At 56.1% G+C, this 23760-nt stretch overlaps 1 protein-coding gene across 1 annotated transcript in view; it reads right to left on the bottom strand.

The window, feature by feature from the left end:
* Positions 1 to 23760, bottom strand: part of GDPD5 (glycerophosphodiester phosphodiesterase domain containing 5) — an 86604-nt gene that overhangs the window by 24580 nt on the left and 38264 nt on the right. The window contains exons 3-4 of the mRNA XM_042905252.1: positions 17097 to 17272; positions 1385 to 1488 (exon numbers count right to left, since the gene is read on the bottom strand). Of these exons, the coding sequence (XP_042761186.1) occupies positions 1385 to 1488; positions 17097 to 17213 (221 nt within the window). The 5' untranslated portion in view covers positions 17214 to 17272. The remainder of the gene's footprint in view (positions 1 to 1384; positions 1489 to 17096; positions 17273 to 23760) is intronic.

Here is a 23760-nt window from a genome sequence, read left to right as displayed (position 1 = left end):
CTCCAGTCTCCTCAGACTGTCCTCAATATATGTTTTGGCACTAAGTGGTTTTGTGGTTGTGGGTGAGTCCTGCCCTCTCTGGGCCTTAGTTTCCCCATCTGTACACGATGCAGGGGGACCTGAGGATCTCCCAGGCAGCAGACCTTCAGCAGAAGTGTCCAATGACTGCAGTGGAGGGCCAGCAGGGAATGTTCCCATTTACGCACAACAGTGCCGGCGCTTTGGATACCTGTGAGGATGAATAATTGATTTATGGCATTTAATAAAGGCCAGAGGGCACCTCTGGGACTCAAGCTCATCTTGCTGGGCTGTAGGGGGACAGCAGCACATCCTTTATTGTGCTCATTAATCACAGAGGCACAGCCTTGTGCCATGCAGAGGGGAGTGGACGCCCAGACTCCATTAATGGAGTCTTAGGATCATCCCAGAATCCTAGAACCACAGCCCGTCAGAAGCCCAGAGTCCTAGAAATCCCCAATTCTAACATCATGGCCACCTTCCAGCTGGAGATCCGGCCTCCTGGGAAGCAGCCCTGAGGGTGACATGGAGCTCTAAGCCCTCCCATGGCCATCATCTCGTTTCATCCTCAGAAAGACCTGATGAGACTGGAATTATCCCATTTTACGGGAGAGGAAACTGAGCCTGAGAGGCTCACCTTAGTGCGCTCATGGTCACACTGAACTGAGCTGAACTTCTAACCAGAAGGAAAAGATAGCACTGGATAGGGAGTGAGGAGGCCTGGCTTCCAAGCCCCAACTCTGCTCCTAAGTGGCTATGTGATCTTGGGCCTCAGTTTCCACACTTGTCAATGGAGGAGTCTCCATTAGAACCCAGGGAACTTACCCCGATCCCATGCCTTTCACTGTCTGGCAAAGGCAGGCAATGGAGGCGGGTGAAGAAGAAACAGGTACCCTTGCGTACCCAGGTCCCAGCCTCAGACAGCCCTGCCCTTGGACCCAAGGCTGGTGCCCATAAAGGACCCTGAACTGTCCCAGAACCATAGCATCTGCCAGCGCTGCCCAAAGTCCTGCTCAGGGATTGAGGAGGCCTGCGGTCTGGGGTCACCTCCTCTGCTGAGGCCCTGGTCTTTCTGGGCCTTGGGGTTCTTGCCTACAAAGAGGTTCAGGGGCCCCGGACCCTGGCTGAGCCTTGCCCATCTTATGTTCCTGTTTTCCATGAGAGCAGCACCAGGAAGGAGTTCCCTGTTCCTCCCAGCTGGTCTCAGCTCCTGCTCAGCCTTTGTTCTTTCCAGAGGACCCTGCTCCCCAAAAGCCACACGGAGAGCCTTGAGGGCCAGCCTGGGAGAGAGGCTCCAACCCAAGCCCCGCAGTTCCAGCCCAGGGCCCAGGCCCCCATGTCCCCTGCTTACCCCACACCCACTCACCAGTTGAATTCATCGTAGTCATTGTGGACTTCCCACCAGAAGTAGAGCCAGGTGAGTGTGAGGCCAAAGGTGAAGGTGAGGAGCAGGAACCAGAGGCGTTCCCACTGGAAGAACAGAGCGGGGAAAGGGGTCAGGTGAGGTCAGGGGCTGGATCCTGGGGCCACCTCCCATCTAGAATGTTCTTCCTGCTCCCACTTTATAGCCAAACCTGCCAGGCAGGGATTACTGGCCTCTTCATACTTGTGGGGACCTGAGGCTCAGAGGGGGAAGCGACCCACCCAACACCACAGAGCTCAAAGTCACAAAATGGTAGGGAGCTAGGAGTGGGGTCAGGGATCCACCCCCTTGGGCTGAGGCCTTTCCAGTGTGCACCGTTCTCCCCATACTGGCGATGGCTCCCCGGAGCAAAGGCCGTGTCTGCCCTAAGCCTTTTTACCGGCATGGTCGTCTGCAGTCTGTGAGGCCACATCGCTTACCTCCTTCCCTTCTCGCACACACCTACAGTGTAGGTATTCTTTCCCACACCTGCCCCATGTTACTGATAAATACACTGAGGCCCGGAGAGGTGAAGCGACTTGTCCTAGTCACACAGCAAGTGAGTGGAGCATTAAAGACCAGTGTCCCAGTCTCTGGCCTCGAAGTGTAGCTTTCTGCCACCCGTACCAGGCACCGGCCCCTCAGGGCTGGGCCACGTAGCCCCTCTGTCTCCTGCAGGGAGGGGGGTGGGGGCCCCTGACACTGCTGCTTCCAGAGAGGTCCGCAGGCACTTCCGGCTGGGCCCTCAGGTTTATCCCTGCTTTCGTCTGTCGCCTTATCTCAGAAGCACAGCAAGCTGGGAACATCCTGCTCTCTGGGAAACCGCTGAGATCATCAGAACGAACAAACGGCGTTTGAGGGGAAGTCAGCATAGAAGAGAACAAAGACCACCCCCACCTTGAGGGGTTGCAGGGCTTGGGCAGCCTGGGTATCTCTTGCCTGACCGTTGCCCAGAAGGCTTGCGGGCTCCCTGCAGCTCCCTTAGGCTTCTTTGATCCTTCCAGCCCAGAGCCATGATTCAAACCTCAGTGTAACCTCTTGATGGCTCCTCACTGCTTAGCCAAGCAGGGGAGCCCCTCTGGGGGTGTTCTCTCCACCTCTCTGCCTTCATCCCCTTCCCCAACCAATTCCCTCACCCTGGAAGAGCCATCCCTCCTGGTTTATTTGTCTCACATTCCCATTCACCTTTCAAGTCAGCTCAAATGTCACCTCCTCTGTGAAGTCTTCCTGGACTTCACCTCTGCCGCCCAGCCCACGCTGCTGCCACAGCCTCAGTGCCCCCGACTTTAAACTCACGCCTTGTGCACCGCGATCGGCTCACGTGACTGTGTCTCGCAAGCGACTGCAGGTTCTGCAAGGACACTCCCTTAGCATTTATGACTGCAGGCAGGGACGCAAGTACAAGAGGAGAGAAAGTTCACTCACTGCCCGGGACACCTCCATCCTGTGCCATCAAGAAGCCACCACAGTGGAGCGGCTATGCACACAGTGTCTGGAGCTTACAAGCCATTTAGCCTCAGGCATCACAAGCTGACATAACCCTTCTGTGCCTCAGTGTATTCCCGTGTGACGTAAGGACAATACTAGTACTTCCACCACGGGGTTGACGTGAGCATTAAATGAGATAATACAAGCCAAGTGCTCGGAGCCAGGGCTGGCAAGCAGTCCGTGCTCTGGTAGCACGGCTTCAGGCATGCTCTGCCACGCCCAGCACGCAGGACAGGCCCTCAAACCCCGACGAAGGTCCACACTGAGCACCCACTCCGTGCCTAGCCCTGGGCAGGAGGGTCTGAGCTTGGGTGACAGTGAAAGCAGCCTCCTCCGCTCGCTGTCATGTACAGAGCCAGGCAGCCTTGCTTACCCCCTCTTTGGACATAAGCAGAGAGGCGGAGGTGAAACCATCTTTCCAGCAGCTGGCGGTGGGTGGTTTCTTAGAGACCGGACCACCCGTGTCTGTCCCACCTGGACAGAGAATGGCACGAGCCCCAGCCCTGGGCCCATGAGGTGCAGCCTTGCTCAGGAATGGAGAGACCCCAGATAGGAGCAGGGTGAGCCATGTGCCTTTCTGGAGCACTGGAACCCAAGAATGGCTGGGACTGTCTCGGGGAGCAGAGAAGGGCTGTAGCTCAGCCTCGGGGCTGAGGGCTGGGGGATGCCCCGTCTGAGCCAGCAACCCCAGCCCGGCTGGCCTAGCATCGCCCGGGTCTCGGCTTTCTCCGAGTCCCTCTTGCTGCCTCCAATTCTCATTTGGTCACAAGTAAGAATTCATTCGCCCCTACTTCCTGCAGAGCATAGCTGGCTGCTTCCAGGCCAGCTTAAACATAGGTCCTCGAAGCCTGATCCTTCTCTGGTCATGTCATGCCCCAGCCTGAGAATATCACTGGCTTCAGCCCTCACCTCTGCCCTCACACAGGCACTTTACAGGCCACGCTCTGAACTGCCCACAGACCCTCAACAGGCTTCTTCAAGCCCCGTACCTCTGCACAAGCCATACCCTCCATTTAGAAGGCAACCCCTCTCTGGTTCACGGGGCGGCCCTCCTCCTCCCTGAGGCCTTCCCTGTCCCATCAGGTCAATCTCCTGTCCACAGAGCTTCCATAGCCCTGACCCCATGTCTGTTCCAGCATAGACCCTGCAGTTCTAGAACTGTCTTTATATGTCAGTTACCTCTGTTATACTCTAAGCACCTTCGAGATCTAGGTGATCTTCCTATTCCCGGCGTGGGGTGGGAACTTAAGAAGAATTTGATAATGATAGGTGAGAAAAGACCCTTTCTCTTACTCTGCCATGAAGATGCCCACCCAGGAGACATTTCACCGGGGGCTTACCATCCCGCCCCCGCAGAGGGGCCCATGGTCTTCTGCGGACCTCCAGCTGGCAGCAGTGAATGGCCATCTGGCCACAGAGATCCCTCCACTTCGGCAGGGGCAAGCTGCTGCACCTCTGGCCACTAGACAGGGTTCTGGGAGGGGCCTGGGTGAGGGGTGAGCCTCAGCCTATGATGGGTCCTGTCCCAGGCAAGCAGCCTGGAATTCAATAGCTGGTGGGACCAGGGGGCTAGCTGTAGGGACAGTAGCAGGTTAGAAAAGCTGCTACACGTGTTGGGGGATGTCCTACGGTGAGTTATGATGCATAACTGAGGGGCAATTCTGACAGGTTTGCTGGGAATACCACAGGCGTTGGGGGACCCACAGCAGACGGGCCCTGTGCACTAAGGGCCACTGTTCCCACTTGACCAGATCCTGAGGGTGGGGCAGGAAAGACTGGGTGAGAATGAGGGGCTCCCCTGCCCCAGCCCTGGACACCAGATAAGATTAGAGCCGGCAGGTGGATGAGACACTGAGGGCACAGCAGATACGGGGGCAAGGCCGTGGCATTAAGGAATGAGGAACCCCACTATCAGAACTGGCACGAGCTGGGGTCGGGGGCCACCTGGAGATGAAAATCCTGGGAGCTAGAAGCTGGTGGCCCCATGGCCACAGGGAGCCTGTAGATGGGGATGAAGAGACCCGACCCCAGCAGGGAAGCGGCAGGTCACTGTAAGAACAATCAGAGGAAAAACCTGGATGGCGGGGGCTGGAAGAAAGGGGAGGGACAGGCCAGGAACTGGCAGAGGAAGTGGCTCCATCAACAAAGAGGCTGCAAATGGCATTAAGGGTCCTTGTCAGGGCCACTACAGGAGAAAGGCCTGGGCCTGCTCCCAGGCGGTGCGGGCTCTGAGGTCACTGCCAGCTGGGAGGGACGGTGGACCCACCAGCCCTCCATCACCTCTCAGTCCGCCCAGGGCCTGGGACTCTCTCTTTGTGGGGTTTTATCTCCATCCGAGAGCAAATGAGGAAAACCCCCAAGCCTCAGAGAAGGGCCAGCACATTCAGCTGAACGAGCTGTGGACCTCATCACTAAGAAGTGGCACTCACGTCATGGTTACCATCAGTACACATATTTGCCATGATTGTTTTCCAGTACATGCTGGGCATGAGTCCTGGAGAAGGGGAGACTTTTGCTCATTTGCACAAAGGCTCAGTATGGATGCGTAGGGGGGAGTCAGAGGTTGAGGAACATACCCGAGGTCACCAAGTGGGGGAGGATAGATGTGGGATTGAACTCGGTATCTTGACAGACGCCCCCATGAGAGCCAGCCCTGTGCAGTTCTCCCCAAAACCCGCCCTTGCCATCTGGGACCCAGGATGGTAGTCCCAGGCCCAGCCTGGCCCCCTACGATTCTCGCTCCTCTCTCTCGGGGCTCTACCCCAGGCCAAACCTCCTTCTCCTTCAGGAAACACCCGCATCCCTCCAGGCCTTGAAGACCTCCTTTCCCTGAGTACTTCTGCACAGAGTCGTGGTGCCCGCCAATTTGACCCTCAATCACATTCTGAAATGTGGAGATGAAAATAACCTGGGCTCAGGAGGCAGATGGACCGGTCTCTGCCTCTTGGGCAAGTTAACTCCTCTGAGCCTCAGTTTCCTCGCCTGTAAAACAGGGAGAATAACCCCCTACCTTGGAGGATTGCTATTAAATGAGGTGATATACATCAAGTGGCATACAGTAGGCACATAATAAGGGACGGTTCCCTGGGCTGTGGACTCCTTCAGGGCAGGGATGGCTGAGATACGTCCGCGTACCCTGGGCTCACATCCTGCAGAGCGCAAGGTGATGCTCACACATGGTGTGAAGGCGTGAACCTGTGACGCGGGGAGGCTTCAGGTCCCCAGTGGACGGGGCCATCGTCCAACCCAGACATATCCTCTGGCTGAGGGACCAGGAGAAGGAGCTCCTGTGATACCCAGCCTCCTTCCGTTCAGAGCCTTGTAGCCACCTGAGCGGGACAAGAGGCAGGGAGCTCCTGAGCTGGCTGGGCAGCAGCAGGCACAGAGAGAGGCTGAGAGCCGCTGGGGAGGGGCACAGGCCCGGCCGCGAGCTGCGGGGGCCGCTCCATCCCTATGCCGGGAGCTGGGGGTGATGGAGAGGCGGGGAGACCCAGCCCCAGAGGCCAGGGCATTCAGCCCCGCACCCCCTGCCTCATCTCCTCCCGTTCTTGTCCCCACCCTCCAGAAGACGGGTCCCTCCATCCCGCGCCAGGCGACACTGTGCCAATTTCCCAGATGCCACCGCTCCTCCTCACCGCCTCCTGATGATCGTGGAGTCGTCTCCGGTCCCTCTTCGTCTCCGTCCCGCCCACCCCAGAGCCTTCTGCATTCAGAGAAAAACGTGCTGAAAGAGCTTATGAGCAGCGGGGGCTCGCACAGTCGCCAAGTCTGGCTGCCGCACAAAGCCAGCCCTCCACAGGAAACGCCCGCACAGGCCCGGCTGTGACAGCGAGTTGTACCACTCGCCTGGGGGCCCGGCCCACCCCACACCTCCACCCCAGGCCAGGATGCACGCAGACACCGCTTCCCCTCCTGGGGACCCTGCCCTGGACCCCCAAATGGACCCCGGAGCCTGAATTCTGCATAGGCAGCAGGAGCCATCCGTCCTTGACACGGCCACAGACTTCAGATTCACAGGATGGCGGGGACAGCGCTGTTTCGCTGGACTCCTGTTCCCCGCCAGTCCCTGCCTCTGCAGCCCCCAGGGGAGGAGCCCACCCTGCTTCTGCTCCTTAGCTGCAGGGACGGGCGCTCTCCCTCTGGTGCTGCCTGCCTCTTCCTTCTAAGACAGCAGCCGGATAGAGGCAAGCTGCCTTTGGGAGCCCAGCAACACTGGCTTTGAACCCAAGACTGGCCGCCTCCTACTAAATGGGTGACCTTGAGGGAGACATTTATTTATCCTCTCGGGCACCAGCTTCCTGCTCTGTAAAATGGGGCCAGCAGGTCGGCATGCTGCAGAGACCAGCAGGACCTACAATGTGTCCCTCCGTCCCTCCCTCAGGCACCACTGACATCCTCGGCCGCCACCCTGAAGCTGGTTCTTGGATTCTACACATAACAAGTCCAGTAAAAGGGCAAGAAATTCTGGGGGCCACAGGACCAGGGCACTGCGGAGGGTGTAAACAAGAGTTGGATCTTAATTCTCAGCCCTCCTCCCCAGTAGCCGCATGCCATGGGCCGCTCAGGACCAAGCCTCAGCTTCCTCCTCCATTCACGGGGGTGACATCACCTCTACCTCACGGGAGGGCTGCCAGATATAGATGTAAGCTGTAAGTCGCCAAATCCACGATGGTTCCTATAATTATCGTTTCGCATCTGACAGCCCTTTAATTATGCGAAGACAGTGATCAAGACGTTCCCCCCCGCCCCCTGCCCTACACCCAATTTCTTCCGGCTGCTGAGGACAGCCAGCAGCTCACCTGCTCCCGGCCCAGGGTGGGTGTCACCGTTGGTGGGACGCAGAGGGCAGGCCAGCTCTGGAGGCTGCTGTCCTAGGAGCTGGCACAGATGAAGGAAGGAGACCCTGGCACAGCACCTGTCCTGTGCCCCCTCCCAACCCGCATGGCTGGCTTTGGAGGACAGAGCCCTGCGTGGGTTCTTCACAGAGTTGGGGCGAGGTGCCCCTAGGAGTCCTCCACATGCTCCAACTCCTCTCGTCCTCCCCACAGCTCTGCAAAGCAGGTGGTATAGTTGGAGGAAAGCAGAGGTCAGCCAGGGGAAGTGGCTTGCCCAAGGCCACAAAGGGCAAATGTAATAGTGGAGCCAGAATTCACACCCAGGTCTGGGTGCCTTCAGCATCTCCCACTGTCCCAGAGCAACAATGAGCAAGACATGTAATTGTCCTTGTCTGACCAAGGAGGAAATTGGCTCAGAGGGGCCAGGCCTGGCCCAAGGTCACACAGTGAGTCATAGGCAGTGCCAGGCCAGGAACCCTGGAATTTCAGACTTAGACAAGAGTTCAGAGATCATCTTGCCTCATCCTCTACAGATCCAATTCAGAGATGGAGAAACAGACCAAAAGAAGGGGAAGAGCCTGGAAGCAAGGACACAAGATTAATAGATAGTAAATTAGTACAGAAAGGATACAGAATTCGACAGATGGAGTGGGGACATCTATTGGTAAAAAATTATACCCCTACCTCACACCCCATACCAAAGCAAATCCCAGCACCTCCCCTCTACACCCTTGCCACCTCTCTCTTCCAGTCATCCTAGATATATGTGCTGTGCCCTGCACAGGGAGATGAATGAGGCCTGGATTCCCCTCTGAGCAACCCCCACAGGTGACTGAGAAGCCAGCAGGCAATTCCCATCCTACGGCCAGTTACGGGAGGAGAGATGGTCTAGAGGGCTTCCCGGAGGAGGGGATGCATGCAGCAAAGCTGGAAGGAATGGGCCTGCTGCGATGACAGGTTAGGGAGCCCGGACTGGGGCAGAGGGAGAGAACAGAAGGTATAAAGGCACAGAGCTCAGCAGCTTTTGTTTGGGAGAACTGGCTTCCTTTGCTATGGGCATATAAAAGCTCTATGTAGGAGTATTAACCTTCATATGTGCTGTATATTTTTTCTTTTTTAATTTTTTAATATTTACTTATTTTTGAGAGAGAGAAAGAGACAGACAGAGCATGAGCGGGGGAGGGGCAGAGAGACACAGAATCTGAAGCAGGCTCCAGGCTCTGAGCTGTCAGCACAGAGCCTGACACAAGGCTCGAACTAATGAACTGTGAGATCATGACCTGAACTGAAGCTGGATGTTTAACCGGCTGAGCCACCCAGGCGACCCTTTTTCTTTTTTTCAATGTCTTTTTTTTTTTTTCAGGCGGCAGTGGATGGGGTGGCGGGAGGCATGGGCAGAGAAAGAGGGAGACAGAGGATCCAAAGCAGGGTCCACACTGTCACAACAGAGCCTGATGTGGGGCTCGAACTCACGAGCCGTGAGATCATGAGCTGAGCCGAAGTCAGATGCTTAACCAACTGAGCCACCCAGGCGCTCCTATTGTGTATTTTTTCTTATTTCATCGTTTTACTTTAATTTGGTTTATTATGCTTTCTGCATAAAAATTTAAATTTTCATGTAGTCTAATCTACCCTTCTTTTCCTTTATAGGTTTTTGCCTTTGGTATCATGTTTAAGACAGGTAGCCCAAGAGTATATATTTGATTCATATTTTATAGTGGTAATTTCTTGGCTTTGCGGTTTACATTCAAACCTGTAATCCACCCAGCTCTCTATATTCATCTGTCTACCGCTCCACACGGATGTATATATACGTGCACGGATAGAGGTTGGAAAGCCATTTCTCTCAAGCGTTAAGATTAGAATTCCATCTACTTTACATCTTTCCAAGTTGTTTGAATTTTCTCAACAAATGTGCACTTCCTCAATAGAGAAAAGGAATTTAAAGATAGAAAAAAAATACATTTTAATCCATCTGGAATTTATTTTGGTTTGAGGTAAGAGGCAGAGATCTAATTTTATTTCCACCAAATGGATACTTCAGCTGTCTCTACACGGTTTGTGAAATCTGCTGTCATTTCCACGTTCGTTTACCACACAGAATATCCTCACATGCGTGTGCACTGATTCTAGGCTTTCTAGTCTGCCCCACGGCAGCCCTTTCCCCGTGTGTGGGTGCTGCTGGGCACGGCTCCTTCCACAGGGCTGAGCCCTGCTCCCTGTGCCACCCCTGGGGTCCCCACCCTGCTTTAAGGTCCTAGAGTCCAGTGGGGCACCTGGGTGGCTGAGTCGGTTGAGCGTCTGTCTGACTTGGGCTCAGGTCATGATTTCACAGTTTGTGGGTCTGAGTCCCGCGCTGGGCTCTGTGCTGACAGCTCAGAGCCTGGAGCCTGCTTTGGATTCTGTGTCTCCCTCTCTCTCTGCCCCTCCCCTGCTCACACTCTTGCTCTCTCTCTTTCTTTCTCAAAAATAAATAAACATTAAAAAAAAAAAAAAGGTTTGCAGAGTTCAGTTGTGCCCTCAGCACCACACAGCCCTGCAAAGACTGGAGAGCTTGAGGGGTGCCTACCCACAGAGGGCCAGTCTGCCCCCCTGCAGGCTGGATCTCGGGCACGCCAGCTCCTCCTCCACTCATCAGCCTGTTTTCACCCTTGCCACATGCCAAATGGGGGGACTGATGCACCGGAAAAAGTCTGGGAAATGTCAGCTGGGAAGGGTGTGGGGAGCTCTGGGAGGGGAGAGGCAGGCAGGCCCTGGCAGGATTACTTTGGCCCTGACCCAGGAGATTTGGGGGAGGGGGTGGCCTGGGGAGGTTTGAGATGTATTACAGCATTAGGGCCAAGCAGGGAAAGGGATTAGAGTCCCCACCCCCAGCCAGCTCCTGACAGCCTAAGAGGCCGGATTTATTTTTCTGGGCTACAGAGAGCTGGGCAATTAGGCCTCTGTCTGCCCTTGCTTCTGCTGGGGTGCACTCAGAGCGGCTCATTAGGCAGTAGAATTAAACCAAGCCCAGCCTGGAACACCCCGCCTCTCCCCACCCACCCTAGGGGTTGCATCAGCCCATAGGGAGACAGGAGCAGAAGAGCTGGGGGGGCGGGGGGGGGGGGCTCAGGAGGGATCATCCCAGGCCCTCAGAGGGCCCTGCCAAGGCCACAGGGTGGTGGGTGGCTGCACTGCTGATGCTCCATCTCCTGTCCCACCCAGGCTCCCTAAGCAGACACTCAAGGCAGTCACGGAATGTTTGCCGCTTCCCAGGGAGGGCCAGGCACCCTAGGCACCATTCAAGGAGGAGCTAGGTGGAGTACAGGGGTTCCCGAAGGCCAGAGATGGCCTGGCTTTATTGTGGCGACAAATCCTCAGCTGTTTGTACTGCAACAAACCAGCGCTCTGCCAGACTCTCCTCTGTCTCTCATGGATGCAATAACATCATCTCCCGTTTTCTTATCGTCATGTCAGCCCTGCAAGGCTTAAAGGATAACATGGGGTCTTATCCCCATTTTAGGAATGGGAAAACTGGGGATCAGAGGGCGCCCCTCTGACCTGCTGGGCCCCTTTCGGCCAAAGTGCTGGAGAAGGGAACAGCCACCCTTTTGAAAGTTTATAGGGAGAACACACTTTCCCCAGGGTCGGGACGGCGGTCTCTCTTGCACCATACGTGACGTGCATTGGTACCCGTTGTCTAACTGGACCCTTGCGCTGTGAATCTGAACCTCCATCTAACCCGTAAGCAAGCCGAGGCCCAGAGAAGGTCTGGCCTTGCCTGAGGGTCGCACACTAAGTCACGATGTAGACGGGGCAGAGTTCAGGCCACAGCTCCCTGGCAGGGAATACCCAAGCACTTCTGGCTGACTCCAATCACACCCTGGAGCCCAGGGCAAAGGCTGCTTCATCCAGGGAGCCCAGCTTGACTCCCAGTTGGGATCCAGTCCCCTGTCAAGGCCCACTTGGTGGCGACGGGACAGGGATGTGGGGAACCAGCTGGGACACTCTCCACCCCTGGGCTCCTGCCCACCGGCAGAGCCCAATCTGGCTCCGAGCGTGGCCTGGGAGGTCCTGCGAAGTCAGCGCCCTCATCTGCCAACCACAGCTGGGGGCACCGGAAGACAGCATGCACCTGTCCATACGTGTATGCTGGCCCTCTCCAGACACCCAATATCTGAGAACTCATCAGCGGTCCTGCCTCTCCAGGCCCAGTCAGCAGGGTGGCAGGCACGGCCCCTAACTGGCTTGCTCACCATTCTTCAGGCCCCTGCCTCAACCATCCTCCCAGCCTGGCCCAGGCCCCTCCTCCGAGGCCCAGGCTCCACTCTCACAACACTGAGTCCCTTGGGAAACACAGAAAGTCACAGTCCGAAGGGGCAGCCCAGGCCTGAGGTGCTGTGGGAGCCCGAGGGAGGGAGGCCTGATTCTCTTTTTGTTCGAGGGGGGTAATTCTTAGAAGGGTAGGCGTTCGTGACGAGCCTTGAGACGTAAAGAGAGAAGGGGCATTCCAAGTGAGGGGACAGCCTGAGCAAAAGCAGGATGCTATGAAGGGGTGAGGTTCTCCTGGGAGGGGCAAGGGGTGGGGGGTGGAGGTCTGATGAACATCCCCCAGTGGGGGTCTTCTTGTATGGCTGCAGGGGCTCCTGTCGTAGGAAGTAGGTCTTGGGGGAAGAGAGACTTAGCTGCCTGTGTCCCACCTGCACTGTGCTCTTCCTGGACTCTACAGAGACCACTCTCCCCTCCCACTTGCCCCTGGACACAGCACCATTTCCCATTTCCATCCCTGGAATGGCCTCATTTCTAGCTAGGCTAGAAATCAGGGGATGGTGGGAGGCATCATAAAGGACTCCCTCGATCTCTTCCACAGCCAGTCTGTTGATTATACCTTCCAAGTGTCTCTAGAATCCCTCCCTTTGCAAGGAACCGGCATACCCCTCCCTGGGGTATGCAAAGCGGCCTCCACCTCTCTCTCTCTCTAGTTCCCTGCTCTCCCCACCTCCACCCCAGGCCCCTCAGCGCATCCTCCACAATTTAACCAGACTGGTCCTCGCACAGCCTGAGTCTGACTGGTCTGCCTCCACCCAGGATGGGGGGACAGGCTCCCTGGCACAGCCTCAGGCCCAGGCCATGTGGCCACCACCTTCCCTCCTCACGCGGAGCCACACTGAGGCCAGATTGCTTTCGGTTCCCAAACACAAGAAACTCCAGTACACAAGGAAGCTCTGGTCCACATGGCTCCCCGTGCCTTGAACACTTCCCCAGCTGGCGAGACAGGACTAACTCCCAGACATCAGGTCAGGCCAGCTCTCCTGCCTGGGGTTTTCCTGGGCCTCAGCAGGGATGATCCTGGGTGGCCTGGGTATGTTGGATCTTGTATGCTCCCCCACCAGCCTAGGAGCCCTTCAAGGGAGGGGGGAGCCGGGTCAGATACCCCTCCCTGACCCCAGGGCCCAGAACAAGTATCGGGACGGACGGGTGTGTTGATTAAATAAGTAATTAGTGCATCCCAGACAAGACTGTGGGTGTGGAACAGTCTGGACTGGGGATGCAAGCAGGGGGCAATGCAGGCTGTGCCTTCAACACCCGTGGCTTGAATAAACCACTCATTCTTCCTGGAGCCTCCTCTGTGAGACAGAGGGGCCAAACGAGCTTTTTAAAAAACAGCCCTCAAAAGGCAAATGTGCTATAGAAACACGAGAGAGGTGACAGTCACTGTCTGTCTTGGGCTGGGAAGTTCCTTCAGGTGTCTGACTTATATGCCTCTTGCTACAGAGAAGCTGGTTTTGACACTATGCTGCCTCCCACAGACACACAGTCTTCAGGGGGCCCTGGGGGACAGCCTGAGAACTGTCTTCTGTCCTAGCAAGTCCTTAATTGGCGGCATTAGAGTAATGAGTCACAGACAACAACCAATTAATTATCCTCAGTTATAAAAAGCTTCACTTCCCCTTCCTAGCTGTCGAGTGAGCCAGCCTCCTGCTGCCAGGCTCCTCCACTCCCTAGGGGCTGGGGCAGAATAGGTCATTTCACCTCTCCGGTCCTCAGTTTCCTGCTTCCTTATTTGTCCAGTGTGTGTCCTGGGGGTGGGGGACAGTACGAGCAAAGGATCGGAGGAGGTGGGAATGCGTCAGGCTGGGGGGACAGGAAGGATAGGCTGGTGGGGCAGGAAGGAGGCTGCCAGCTGGGACCCAGAGGAGGGGGCTCCTCCCGGCTCCCCAGGATCCACTCTTGTACTGCAGGGCCAGCTCTTGATCCCAGAGCCACGGAAGGCTCCAGGTCCGGCATTCAAGCCACTCCCATTCTTGCCCTGCACACTCCTGGTCTCACGATCTTCTTCCTCCTCCCCAGGCAACTTCCCAAGTGATCCTCCAGGCCCTGCTTTCTTCCCCTTCTTGCAAGTTTTCATTTAATCTCCTACTCCAACCATGTGTGCCCCCCGCTCCCCCACACCCTTCATCTTCCTGAGGCTCCTGTTGCAAATCTATCGTGGACTCCCTCCAGTGTGATGTGTGTTGCGGCTTTAAGCCTTGAGTTCTCCATCGGCATGACAGTTAACTGCTCCACAGGGGCGACCTAACAAATCAACAGGGCAATGCAGGTAAGCTCTGGGATCCCAGCATACAATAGGTATCCAATAAATGTTAACTGTTACTCTCATGCTTTATTTCCCAGGCTGAGCAAGATCATGAGTGAAATGCTTCTGCGACTCACCCCCAGTCTGTCACCCCATTTCACAGATGAGGACCAGAGAGGTCTGGCTTCACGAAGAACTTGACCCAGGGCTTGTTTGAGTTGGGAGAGACCAGGGGAGGCTCCCCCAAGGGGACTTGAGGGGCGGCAGTACCTGGGCAGAGGGAGGGGCCCCCAAAGTCTGAGGGAAAGTTGGGGATGAGAAGAGGCACAGGCCCAAAGTTGGAGCCCCCACGCCTTTTGGAGGCCCTGACAGTGCTCTTTCCCCCCAACCTGTGCTTCCAGAGCTCACCCCAGGGCCTGTTAGTTCAGCAAAACTTAGGGAGTTTGCTCCTATTCTGCACCAGCTCTGACGCCATCACTGTTCCCCTCACTGTGTCAGGCTAGAGGGCCCAGCCCCCCCGAAAGGACACCACAGGCCTCGCCCTCGGTCCTCACCCAGCCATCTAAGGAGGGACTGGGGAGAAAGAACAAGGGGGAAAGAGAGAAAAAGGGTGAGCAGGCTGAGGCTGGAACCCAGGAAGTGGGCGGGGAAGCGGAATGAGGTGAGTGACAGGGAAGGGGGAGTCTCCGTGGTTCGTGGGTCGCCTGAGGTGAGCTCAGCCCTTCCTGTGGAGGCCCAGAGGCTCTGACACCCAGAGCTGTGGCAAAACCCTCTCCAGGCCAAGCTGGCTTGTGGCCCCTGCAGCCCCTACTGCCTTTGTGCCATACCTGGCACCCCAGCTCTTGGCATCTGCGGAGCCGGCACCACTTGGGCTCTGAGTCAGTCCAAAACTGGCCTCAGCTCACCACTTCCTCCACCCCGGGGCCCCGTGCTGGTCACAGCCAAGCCCGGTCACTTCCTGACTCTGAAGCCTGGGATGGGCCTGTCCTGGGCGCACTGAGGGGTGTGGGATGTCCTGGGAGCCATGCCTTCCTCCAGCGGCTACTCTGACAGCCTAGGGGCTTGCCGCTGGGGAGCCCAGCCATCCTCCTCCCTCAGCTTCCAATGTCTTCCCACCCGGAGCTATTGGACCTACGCTGTCCGGGGCCAGCTCCCAACTCTGCCCCTCACTGGCATCCCTGGCTTCTGCTTCTCCATGTGAAATGGTGGCCGCGACATCTAGCTCGAGGGCTCGTTGGGAGGAACGAGTAGCCGTGTGTCAGCGCTCAGCACCGCTCCTGGCACAGACACCCAGATGCCAGCTGCCTGCCAAGCTTCTGCCTTTCCCGACACGGGGAGGCCCTGCTGCCTGCCCCGAGTCCCTGGGGGGAACACAGCTCAGAGCAGATCACAGTGGAAAAGGAATTCTCAAGTCTTGACCTAACCCCTGTTCCATTTCACAGATGGAGAGGCCGAGGCCCTGGAGTCGGGAATGACTTAACAACTAGTCACAGCCAGCACTGTGCCTGTCCCTTGGTGCCATTAGTGCCACCGGCAGCTCCCTCAGTGGGGATGTTATTGCACAGGTGAGAAAGCCCAGAGTCAACCGGGTACAATTTTGTGCAATTTGGTACAACTGGGCGCTATTTGGACTTAAGCCTGCCTGACTTCCGATCTCATGGCCCACATCACTGTTGGGGAGATCCCACAAACACGTAAGAGGGAAAGGCTGTCCCAGGCAGGGCCGAGGGTAGACTGAGGCTGCCACCCCAGCCCTGCAGGGACCTGCCCTGGGGCCTTGGGCAGGCCCCTCCCTCTTCCTTGCCTCAGCTTAGCATGTGGCCTCCTCTGGGCTGGGAGTGGTAATACATCGGGCCATGTGGCACCTGCTTCTTACCATTTGGGAGTCATGAACCCAGGCTCCTGACTCAGGCTAGTGCTCTGTCGGTCACCAGCACAGGCAGAGAAGGAGGTCAGGATGGTGGACAGGCTTCCCCATCCTCCCCATCCAGAGAGCCTGGTGATACTTGGCCTCTGACCTCAGCTGACCACCCACACCTTTGGCCTATTTCAAGGCTGGCTGAATTTGGAGGCTGGCTTCTTTGTTCCGACAAACAGGAAAGAGGAGGAAAGCTGTTTACCGGGCAGCAAACCTGTTAGATAAACTCCTTTGACCTCCCTCTCTTCCCTCCTGAAGGAGTTGGGTTCCTTCAGAGAAGAAACTAGATCCACGGGCTGACAGAGACCCAGGGACGGAAGCGTGGCTCGGCTCCGGGTCTGGCCTGGGGTGCCGGCCATTGAAGGAGGCTTTCTTTATCTGGCTGGGCACCTGCTGCCAGCTCCGACAGGCCTGTGGCTCAGGTGACAGAGTCCTGGTGCCAGGCCATGGCCCTGCCAGCTCCCAAGCTCCAGGAGGGCCTGGCACCACCTCCTCACCCTTCCCTCCAACCACTCACCTGCTTGCCGGCCTGTCTGGATCTGCCAGGAAGCTGAAAACTTCTGTTCACCTTGGGGTGAGCCCTTCCTCTTGGAGTGTCCCTCCTGGAGCGTCCCTCTCTGCCAAGACCTCAGGAGCAGCCCAGGTCCCGTGTGTCAGAGGAGAGCTCACCAGCCTCATCTGTGACAGGGTGGCCTACTTCCTTTCCCACCTGGTCACGTAGATTTAGGAGTGACCACGGGCCCATTTTATAGAAGGAGACACTGAAACCCAGAGGGGCATTGACCTGTCCGGAGCCACACAGCAGAGTGATGGAGCTGAGACGCTTCCCCCAGGCCCTGGGGCTCCCTAGTCCTCTGACCCCATCCCAGCCTGGCTCACCGGTGTGGTGTCATCGTGGGATCTCTGGTAGCGCTTCCAGCGGCAGCCGTAGATGCCCGTGAGGCAGGAGAGGCACAGCTGTGGCTCATAGTACTGCAGGGGCTGGTGTCTCACCATGCTCTTGCGTGCGGCCCTGGCGCCCGGCCCTCAGGCACCCATGAGGCCCCTGGCCGGTCCTGCAGGAGGAAGCACAGGGGCGTGAGGCAGGGGAGGTACAGGCAGCCAGCCCCAGCCCCAGCCCCAGCAGAAGGTGCCAGTCCCGCCCAGGGCCCGGCGGTAAGGCCCACACCCTTGCCGGCTCCCCGGCAGTCTCCTGCCCCTCACCCCCGACCCGATCCCCCCCAGCCACACCTGCTCTGTACCTGCTGCTGCTTCCTGTGCCGGGACTGCTTTTCCCTTAGAGCTCCATGGGGCTCCCTCCTCCCCTCCTCTCCTCAGGTCTTTGCTCAAATGTTCTCTTCTCAACCAGACTTTCCCAGGCCACCTCCTGTCAAACTGCAACCCCTTCCCATCCTCCCTCAGCCGTTCTCAGCTTTATTTTCTCAATCGTGTCCCCCAGTGTATTTTATTTGAAATACAGCAGGCACTAGGTGAACACTTTGCCCCTCAGGTGGCAGGGCCTACATCCCAAACCCATTTGATAACTGGACAAGCTGAGGCTCGGAAAAAGGACGGGACGGCACCTGGCGTGCAGTCTGACACCCGGCTGCGGTCAAGCTGGGAAACTGCTCTGGTGCCCCCAAAGTGTTCGCTCCTTTGGGCTCAGGGGGCTGCCCGCTCAGGGAGTTCTGCCCGTGGTCGGTGGAACAATGAATGGTGGCCTGTGGGTCGAGTTGCTGCCATCAGGGCAACTGCCCGACCCTGCCTGGCGCCCAGGAGACACCTGTGGGGGGGTTCGGCCTCTTGGGGCCAGCAAGGGCCAAATGTGGTCAAGTGGCCGCCGGCCTGGGCCCCTCACACGCCCTGATGTCAAACATCATCTGATCCTTATCGCCACTGTCATTATCATCCCACTGACCGACGAGGGGCCTGGGGCCCAGAGCAGCCAAATAATTTACCCAAGGGGTCAGGATGCAACCCCCCCCCCATCTGTGGGACTCTAGAAACTCGAAGCCACATGTTATGTGTCGGGTCCTATCCTAGGTCCTGGAGACAATGTGAACAGGACAGGCACACCGATGCCCTCAGGGCCCCCGTAGGACCCGTGAGAGGCAAAGTCAGTCACTTATTCTGCATTACTCTTATAGCAGCCCTATGAGATCAAACTCACAAGCCAAAAATTTCACCCTTTATTCTTAAAAAAATTTTTTTTTAACGTTTATTTATTTTTGGGAGACAGACAGAGTGTACAAGCAGGGGAGGGGCAGAGAGAGGGGGCGGGGAGAGAACCCCAAGCAGGCTCCATACTCAGTGTGGAGCCTGATGCAGGGCTCAATCTCATGAACCATGAGAGATCATGACCTGAGCTGAAATCAAGACTTGGATGCTTAACCGACTGAGCCACCCAGGCGCCCCTCCATGTTTAACCTTTGAAAATGGCCAAAAGCTGCTTTGCAAGAACAACAAAGCAGCCGCAGCATTTGACATTCCCCACGTATTATCATTATCACCCCCATTCTACAGATGAGAAATCTGAAGCACAGAAATGTTCAGCCATTTGCCAAAGGTCACACAGCAGAGCCAGTCAGTCTGGCTCCAAGGGGCCTTGCTCTAGGCCCAGGGTTGGCAAATTGTAACTCATGTAACTCAATCCAACCAGCCACCTATTTTTATATAACCCACAAGCTAAGAATGGTTTTTCTATATTTTCACAGTTTGGGGGAACAAATGAAAACAATATTTTGTGACACATGAAAATTATACGAGACTCAGATTTCCGTGTCCATAAATAAAGTTTTATTGGATGCAGCCTCAATCATTTGCTTATGCATTGTCTATGGCTTCCGTAACTATAACTGCAGAGGTGGGTGATTGTAAGAGAGACTGAATGGCCAACAAAGACTAGAATACATACTGCCCAGCCCTTTACAGGGCCAGTTTGCTGACCTCAACCCCTGGGCCGGCTATAATGGCTCAGGAGCTGGTATTTTGGAGACAGTAAGGGGGACCTGTGGGCACTTAACATTGTGCATGGTGGCGGGGGGAGGGGGAGCGGCGGGGCATGCTTCCTGGAGGCAGCACTGAGCTGAGGCCTTAGTGCCCAGGGGCTGCTCCAGAGGGGCGGTCGGTCTGGGCTTCGGGCCTACCCACAGCTTCCACCTCGGTGGTACTCAGGGCCTCGACCTACCCCTGCTCCCCTGCCCCACCCGACCAAATGCTAACCTCAGCACAAGGATTACAGCCTCTGGTCTGTTAGGAGGGGGGAGATGCATTAGGGCCTTGCTGGGAATATTGACTGACCAGGAGCCTCCTAATTGCTGGGAATTGTCTGGCATAGCCTCTGTGCCCGTGGCTCCCCGGGGAGGTATGTGGAATAGGATGTAGCTGCTGAGGGCTCTCTGAGCCAAGCTGAGCCCAGGGCTTAGGGAACAGTGTGCAGTGGGGTGCTGTTGTAGCCTGGTGACTTAGGTCCTGCGGGGTTGTGGAGCGGCAGGGGCAGTTGGGGGAGAAGGCTCTCAGCTTTACTTCATTCCATTCTAGAAGGAGCGTACAAATGTATTCCCACATTCGCAGCCTTCCAGAGGGGGTAGAAGGCCAGATCTTACCCCAAGAGTAGGGCCTCTGCTGGTCAGATCCATCCCATCTGTCCCCACCTTTGCTCTGTGGCTGGGGCCTCTAGGGTTCTTCCCTGAGCCTTGGTTTCTGAATCTGTAAAATGGGGTAACAGCCTTTGCCTTGACACCCATAGGAGACCAGACTGGGGGGCGGGTGCCGAGAGGGCACATCACTGCAGTGACTGAGGTATAGCAGGTGGGTGTTCTGTGAACAGGAGCGCACGCCCAGGTCCCCCTGCTCTCACAAGCCTTTCCCAGGACTCCTGGAGCCTGGGACTGAGTCCCACGTGTCCTCTGCCCTGCCCCTCCCCTCCCCCCCCCCCCCCAATGAGCATTACAAAGCACCAGGAATGGAAATTGCACTTCAAATCAGGAAAGCAGAACCGCCTGCCCTGGGGCCTCAGCCCAGGGCTCAGCTGATTGTGGCTCTTGGAATCATCTCCCCCCTTCCCCCAGCTTGATGAATTTTCACACCATTCACAACTATAGGGGCATCTTGGGGAGGCAAACCTCTTCTCTCTCCTCTGCATATTCTCCTGGGGCCTTTTGTCCCTTCCCACCGCTTCAGTTACTAGGTGTGGCAAAGCCCACCTGGTGGCTGTGTCCTGATTGAGACAGCCAGAAGCAACTGCCTGTCCCTGGGCGAGTCACCCAGGCCCTGCAGACCCAGCACAGGCCACACTGACCTCTTCAACCAGCTTTTTTTTTTTTTTTTAAATGTTTATTTATTTTGAGAGGGGGGGGCGGGCAGAGAGAGGGAGACACAGAATCTGAAGCAGGCTCCAGGCTCCGAGCTGTCAGTACAGAGCCCGACACAGGGCCCGAACCCGTGAAACGTGAGATCACGACCTGAGCTGCAGCCCAATGCCCAACTAACTGAGCCACCCAGGCACCCCAAGGCTTTTTATTTTTTTTATTTTTTAATGTTTATTTATTTTTGAGAGAGAGAGACAGAGTGTGAGTGGGGGAGGGCAGAGAAAGAGGGAGACCCAGAATGTGAAGCAGGCTCCAGGCTCTGAGTTGTCAGCACAGAGCCGGATGCAGGGCTCAAACTCATGGTCCGTGAGATCATGACCTGAGCCAAAGTCAGATGCTTAACCAACTGAGCCACCCAGGCACCCCGCCTCCCTCCCCCCCCACCTGCTTCTAACATCCCTCACAGCCTCTTCTCACCATCCCCTTGGCCTGGCTCAGGTTTCATCTCTCCCCTAGGTAGGAAATCCTCTGGCCTCCCTCCGGGGATCACACCCCACCAACCCAAGCCCTCACCTGTGGCCAGAGCAAGCTCTTGAACAAATGGCTTCTGATTTCTCCAGCCTTATCCTCCAGAACTTGCTGTCCCTTCAGCTGACTAATACCTACCCATCCTTCAAGTCTCAGCTCAGACATTATCTCCTCCAGGGAGCCTCCCCTGAGATCCAGGTTGGTTAGAGGGTTTCCCAGCTTCCCATAGCCCTCAGTCTTCCCCAGGCATCTTGCATGAGCACCGTTGATGGGCCTGTCTCCCCCATGGGATGGCTTGAATTATTCCCACATTCCCAGGGACCAGCCATAAAAGGAGGAGGCACTGAGGGCTTCCCGGAAGGTACTTCTGAGGAGGCCCAGAAGTCTTGCTAACAGAGACGTGCTGCTCAGACACTGAGCACTCAAGCAAGCTCCCAGAAACCAGACTCTCCCCAGCCTCCCCTGCCACTTCCTTTTCCCACCAGGGCTAATGGTATTACTTAGGATGGATCGATTTCTCCAAGCCACCTCCAGGACTGCCGGTATCAGCCAAGTTCCCAAGAAATCCCTAGCAGGGAGCTCCTCCTGGCCGTGGGATAAGAGAAAGCCCTCGCTTCCGAGCCTGATGTTCAAGGGCGCCCCTCAGCCCAAAGTTCTGTTTTCTGCCTGAATTCCTGGCCCCTGCCCTGAACTTTCATGGCCTCCTGTTTTACACAGGGGAGGGCCTTCAAGGGGTCAGACCCGGGATGGAGTGAGCACCAGCTACAGAGCAGGATATTGGCACTATTAGGGTCCTCTCCCATCCTGACATCCTGGGCACGGACCTGACCCTCCTTCCTGCTTCTACCTCACACGACCATCCTCATCGCGCTGAACGGCACTGGCTATAGCCCCCCCAAGCCTGTTCTCTTTCCTGAGAGTGGAAAGAATTTCAGGCCAGATGTCAGTGCCCAGGTTCCAGCCCGGTCTTCAACGGACTTGCCGTGTAACCTTGGACAGGTCACTAGCTCTCTCTGAGCCTTACTGTAACCACCCGAGAAACGGGGACTAGATGGAGTGACACAAAAAAGTACCCAAGGCTGCAAAAAAAGGAATCAAACATAGATACATGTTACAACATGAATAAATCTCGAAAACATGATGCAAAGTGAAAGAAGCCAATTATTACAGAAAGTGACAGGGATTGTACCAAAGTAGAGCTCGACAGCCTTCTTTTACAGTCTAGAAATATTGGCCCCAGGGTGAACAGATGAACAAACCGTGATCCACCCAGACAATGGAAGAGTACTCAGTGATAGAGCGAAATGTGCCATCAAGCCACACGAGCACCTGAAGAGACCTTCAAAAGCCTATCGTTAAGTGACGGAAGCCTGAAAAGGCTCCAGACTATATGATTCCAGCTCTGTGACATGCTGGTAAAGATAAAACCATGGGAGCGGTAGAGAGATCAGCGGGTGTCAGGGGTGGGGGCAGGAGAAGAGCAGAAGATTTCTAGGGCAATGAAACTGTTCTATAGGACACCACAGTGACGGACACATGTCACCATACCTTTGTCAAACCCCATGGAATGCACCACACCAAGAGCGAGCCCTAGTGTAACTGTGACTTTAGGTAATACCGTGTCAACATTGTCTCCCGCGGTAACAAATGTGCCACCCTAATATAGGATGGTGACAATAAGGGCCACTGTGAGGTGGGGAGGGAGAGTATGGTAGCAGCTCTCTTTCCTTTGGATCGATTCTTGTGTAAACTTAGATACCTCCAAAAAAAGAAAAAAGCCTAGGGGCACCTGGGTGGTTCAGTTAGTTAAGCATCAGACCCTTGATTTTGGCTCAGGTCATGATCTCACAGTTCACGAGTTCAAGCCGCACGTCCGGCTCCATGCTGACAGTGGGGAGCCTGCTTGGGATTCTCTCTCTTTCCTCTCTCTCTGCCCTTCCCCTGCGTGCATGTGCTCGCTCTCACGTGCACTATCTCTCTCTGTCTCTCAAAATAAACAAACTTAAAAAAAAAAAACCCAAAAGTATATTCATTAAATATATGTGGATTCAACTTCGATATCTCTATCAATGGATTGACCAACAGACAGACAGGCAGGCTGGAGAGATTAAGTGATTCACCCAAGACCAAACAGCTGACTGGGGAGAAGGGAGGATTTGAACCCAGGACTGCTGAATCCTTCCATGGCACCAGCCCCAGAGGGAAGGTCTGCCCACATTCCTGCTGCCTTCCGTGGCTGTACCGGCCACAACGCCTGTGTCACTGCAAAATGCATATCAAAGGGCCAAGCCCAATATTTTGGTTGGCACTAGGGGAGCAGGGGCGGGGAACAGCACCAAGAACCCAGGGGGAGGGAAAAGGAAACCCCTGACAAGTTGTAGGACTGGAGGAGGAGGAGACCTGACCTTCTCCAGCAGCCTGCCAGGGCCCCAGGGAGGGAGGCAGAGCATGGGTGTGGACAAGGAGAAGTCCCCACTTCTTGTTGGCCATGGCTGGCCTCACAGTCCTCAACCCCAGCTCAGCCTTCGGTGACCTCCGTAAGCCTCTGGCCTCAGCTTTCCTATCTGTATCATGGGATACATGCCACCAGATGGTCCTCAAGGGCCTTTCTGGCACACCACCCCCCAAAACCTTTTAACCACCTGTTCTGTCTTCATCACCAGGAGGAAAGCAGAGATGGGGCTGCACAGGGAGGAGGGAAGGACAAGCCCCACAGTCCTCGCCCA

Source organism: Panthera leo, chromosome D1 (genome assembly GCF_018350215.1).
Source record: "Panthera leo isolate Ple1 chromosome D1, P.leo_Ple1_pat1.1, whole genome shotgun sequence".
NCBI classification, from domain to species: Eukaryota; Metazoa; Chordata; class Mammalia; order Carnivora; family Felidae; genus Panthera; species Panthera leo.
The sequence above is the reverse complement of the archived record's forward strand: the minus strand, read 5'-3'. Positions and strand labels throughout refer to the sequence as shown.